The following is a 3,651-nucleotide window of genomic DNA, read 5'->3' as shown; positions in this document are numbered from 1 at the left end:
GGCGGGGAAAGACCTCAACCCCGAGCCGAGGGGACTCAGATCGATGCAGCCTGGTTGGGTTGGGTTGGGTTGAGAAGACCCAAGGCTGCTTGGGGTCTAGTGGCCTCATTGRCTTGGCCAAGAACAAGAACAGCCCCCATCTCTGCCCTACCTTTGGCATGAAGCTGGTGGCCTCACGCCCTGGATGTTTGTCCCCACRYAGGTCAAGAACCTCACGGAGGAGATGGCCGGGCTGGACGAGATCATCGCCAAGCTGACGAAGGAGAAGAAGGCCCTGCAGGAAGCTCACCAGCAAGCGCTGGACGACCTGCAGGCRGAAGAAGACAAGGTCAACACCTTGACCAAGGCCAAAGTGAAGCTGGAGCAGCAGGCAGATGACGTGAGTACGGGCTGGTCCCATCACGGGCGCTACTTTGGCTGCTGAGATGACAAAAGCCTGGGTTTTCTCCCCGTTTTTTTTTCCCCTGCAGCTCGAAGGGTCCCTGGAGCAGGAGAAGAAGATCCGCATGGACCTGGAACGGGCCAAGCGGAAGCTGGAAGGCGACTTGAAACTCACCCAAGAGAACATCATGGACCTGGAGAACGACAAGCAGCAGCTGGAGGAGAAGCTCAAGAAGTGAGGCCGGCCCTTCGTCCCCAGTCCCGCACGCTCTGGGCTCCAAGACGGAGCCATCAGGTCTCTCCGCATCTCGCTGCAGGAAAGAGTTTGAGATCAACCAGCAGAACAGCAAGATCGAGGACGAGCAAGCGCTGGCCCTGCAGCTCCAGAAGAAGCTGAAGGAGCTGCAGGTGAGGACCCGCCTCCAGCCCCAGAGGCCGTCTTCGCCCGGGYCTTGGAGGAGAGACCCTGCTCTGAAACGAGTGGTGATAACGTCCCGCACGGGCATCTTGGTGGCGCCGTGGAGCAAAGGACGCTCTAGGACAAACCCCAGAGCATGTCCTACCACGTCTAGACCCAATCTAGAGTCAAGATCTCCCACTCTGTCCTCAGGGTTAGGCAGGGACAGGTTGGGTTGAAATGAGCCCGAGACCAGATCGGGTGAGAGCGAGAGCCTCCAGGTGCTGGCGTTGGGTTGAGGAGTCTCCAAGTGGTTGGGATGAGTCGGGTAGAAGAGTCTCCAGGTGGCTGGGTTGAGTTGAGTTGACTTGAGTTGGGGAGTCCCCAACTGGTTGAGTTGAGTTGAGTTGAGGAGTCTCCAACTGGTTGAGTTGGGTTGAGTTGAGTTGAGTTGGGGAGTCTCCAAGTGGTGGGGATGAGTCAGGCCGAAGAGTCTCCAGCTGGTTGGGTTGAGTTGACCTGGGGAGTCTCCAGCTGGTTGGGTTGAGTTGAATTGAGTTGGGGAGTCTCCAAGTGGTGGGGATGAGTTGAGCCAAAGAGTCTCTGGCTGGTTGGGTTGGGTTGGGTTGAGTTGAGGAGTCTCCAGGTGGTTGGGTCGAGTTGAGTTGAGGAGTCTCCAGCTGGTTGAGTTGAGTTGAGTTGGGGAGTCTCCAAGTAGTGGGCATGAGTCAGGCCAAAGCTGGTTGGGTTGAGTTGAGTTGAGGAGTCTCCAGATGGTTGGGTTGGGTTGAGTTGAGGAGTCTCCAGCTGGTTGGGTTGGGTTGAGTTGAGTTGGGGAGTCTCCAGCTGGTTGGGTTGGGTTGAGTTGAGTTGGGGAGTCTCTAANCTGGCCAAGGTGGAGAAGGAGAAACACGCCACGGAGAACAAGGTGAGGGCGGGGAAAGACCTCAACCCCGAGCCGAGGGGACTTGCATCCACTCAGCCCGGCGTGATGAGGTTGAGAAGACCCGAGGCCGGTTGGGTTGGGTTGAGTTGGGATGACCCAAGGCCGCTTGGCTTCTCCTGCATCAAGGGGGTTAAAGAACAAGAACGGCCTCTCCTCGTCTCCGCCCCACTTTTGGCGTGAAGTTGGTGGCTTCACGCCCTGGATGTTTGTCCCCACGTAGGTCAAGAACCTGACGGAGGAGATGGCCGGGCTGGACGAGATCATCGCCAAGCTGACGAAGGAGAAGAAGGCCCTGCAGGAAGCTCACCAGCAAACGCTGGACGACCTGCAGGCGGAAGAAGACAAGGTCAACACCTTGACCAAGGCCAAAGTGAAGCTGGAGCAGCAAGTGGACGACGTGAGTCCCCGTCTCTCCGTTCCCTGGTGGATGGGGGAAGCCGGCTCCCGCCGGGGGCGGAGCAGAGGCGCCCGGTTCGGGGGCTGATGGGGGGACGTCTCTGCCTCGCTGGCAGCTGGAGAGCTCGCTGGAGCAGGAGAAGAAGATCCGGATGGACCTGGAACGGGCCAAGCGGAAGCTGGAAGGCGACTTGAAGCTGGCGCAGGAGAGCATCATGGACCTGGAGAACGACAAGCAGCAGCTGGACGAGAGGCTGAAGAAGTAGGGAGCCGGGGCCCCCGGCATCTGCCCCACCTTCCCTGGCCCCACAAGCCCATGAGCCTCAAGGACCGTTGTCTCTTCCCCCACCAGGAAAGACTTTGAGCTCAACGCCCTCAACGCCAGAATCGAGGATGAGCAAGCGGTCGCCGCCCAGCTCCAGAAGAAGCTCAAAGAGCTTCAGGTGGGGCCGGGGAGGAAAATGTCCTCCCTCGGGTCAGGGAGTTGCCTTGGGTTGTCTCGTCTCCGTGCTGGTTCCTTTGGAGACCTCCGGGGCGGTTGGGATGAGCCAAAGAACCACAGCGGTTGGGTTGGACTCGGAGCAAGGTTGGGTTGAGCTGTTAGATCTGGAGAACTTAAGGGTTGACCAGGTTGAGGAGAGATGAATGGTCTCAAGACTGGCTAAGGTGAGTTGAAGGTCTTCAGCTGGTTGGTTTGAGTTGAGTTGGGGAGTCTCCAGCTGGTTGGGTTGGGTTGAGTTGAGGAGTCTTCAGCTGGTTGGATTGGGTTGAGCTGAGCTGAGGAGTCTCCAGCTGGTTGGGTTGAGTTGGGTTGGGCTGAGGAGTCTCCAGCTGGTTGGGTTGAGTTGAGTCTCCAGCTGGTTGGGTTGGGTTGAGTTGACCTGGGGAGTCTCCAGCTGGTGGGGATGAGTTGGGCCAAAGAGTCTCCGGCTGGTTGGGTTGAGTTGAGTTGACTTGGGGAGTCCCCAGCTGGTTGGGTTGGGTTAAGTTGAGGAGTCTCCAGCTGGTTGGGTTGGGTTGAGTTGAGTTGGGGAGTCTCCAGCTGGTTGGGTTGGGTTGAGTTGAGTTGGGGAGTCTCTAAGTAGTGGGGATGAGTCACGCCAAAGAGTCTCCAGCTGGTTGGGTTGRGTTGGGTCAAGCCKGATGATGGCGTCTCCATCCCCGGGCGGCAGGCGCGGATCGAGGAGCTGGAGGAGGAGCTGGAGGCGGAGCGCACGGGGCGGGCCAAGGTGGAGAAGCTGCGCTCGGAGCTGTCGCGGGAGCTGGAGGAGATCAGCGAGCGGCTGGAGGAGGCGGGCGGCGCCACCTCGGTGCAGRTCGAGCTCAACAAGAAGCGGGAGGCCGAGTTCCAGAAGATGCGGCGCGACCTGGAGGAGGCCACGCTGCAGCACGAGGCCACGGCCGCCACGCTGCGCAAGAAGCACGCCGACAGCGTGGCCGAGCTGGGCGAGCAGATCGACAACCTGCAGCGCGTCAAGCAGAAGCTGGAGAAGGAGAAGAGCGAGCTCAAGCTGGAGCTGGACGACGTCAG

At 59.4% G+C, this 3,651-nt stretch overlaps 1 protein-coding gene across 1 annotated transcript in view; it reads left to right on the top strand.

The window, feature by feature from the left end:
* Positions 1–3,651, top strand: part of LOC112962297 (myosin-7-like) — a gene marked incomplete at its 3' end in the record, with an annotated part of 19,009 nt that overhangs the window by 9,275 nt on the left and 6,083 nt on the right. Inside the window, exons 17-23 of the mRNA XM_026058316.1 lie at positions 203–379; positions 471–582; positions 1,660–1,706; positions 1,945–2,121; positions 2,237–2,382; positions 2,473–2,563; positions 3,293–3,646. Coding sequence (XP_025914101.1) covers positions 203–379; positions 471–582; positions 1,660–1,706; positions 1,945–2,121; positions 2,237–2,382; positions 2,473–2,563; positions 3,293–3,646 — 1,104 coding nt within the window. The remainder of the gene's footprint in view (positions 1–202; positions 380–470; positions 583–1,659; positions 1,707–1,944; positions 2,122–2,236; positions 2,383–2,472; positions 2,564–3,292; positions 3,647–3,651) is intronic.

The sequence above is a fragment of the Apteryx rowi genome, unplaced genomic scaffold (genome assembly GCF_003343035.1).
Source record: "Apteryx rowi isolate R43461 unplaced genomic scaffold, aptRow1 scaffold_1456, whole genome shotgun sequence".
NCBI classification, from domain to species: domain Eukaryota; kingdom Metazoa; phylum Chordata; class Aves; order Apterygiformes; family Apterygidae; genus Apteryx; species Apteryx rowi.
The sequence above is the reverse complement of the archived record's forward strand: the minus strand, read 5'-3'. Positions and strand labels throughout refer to the sequence as shown.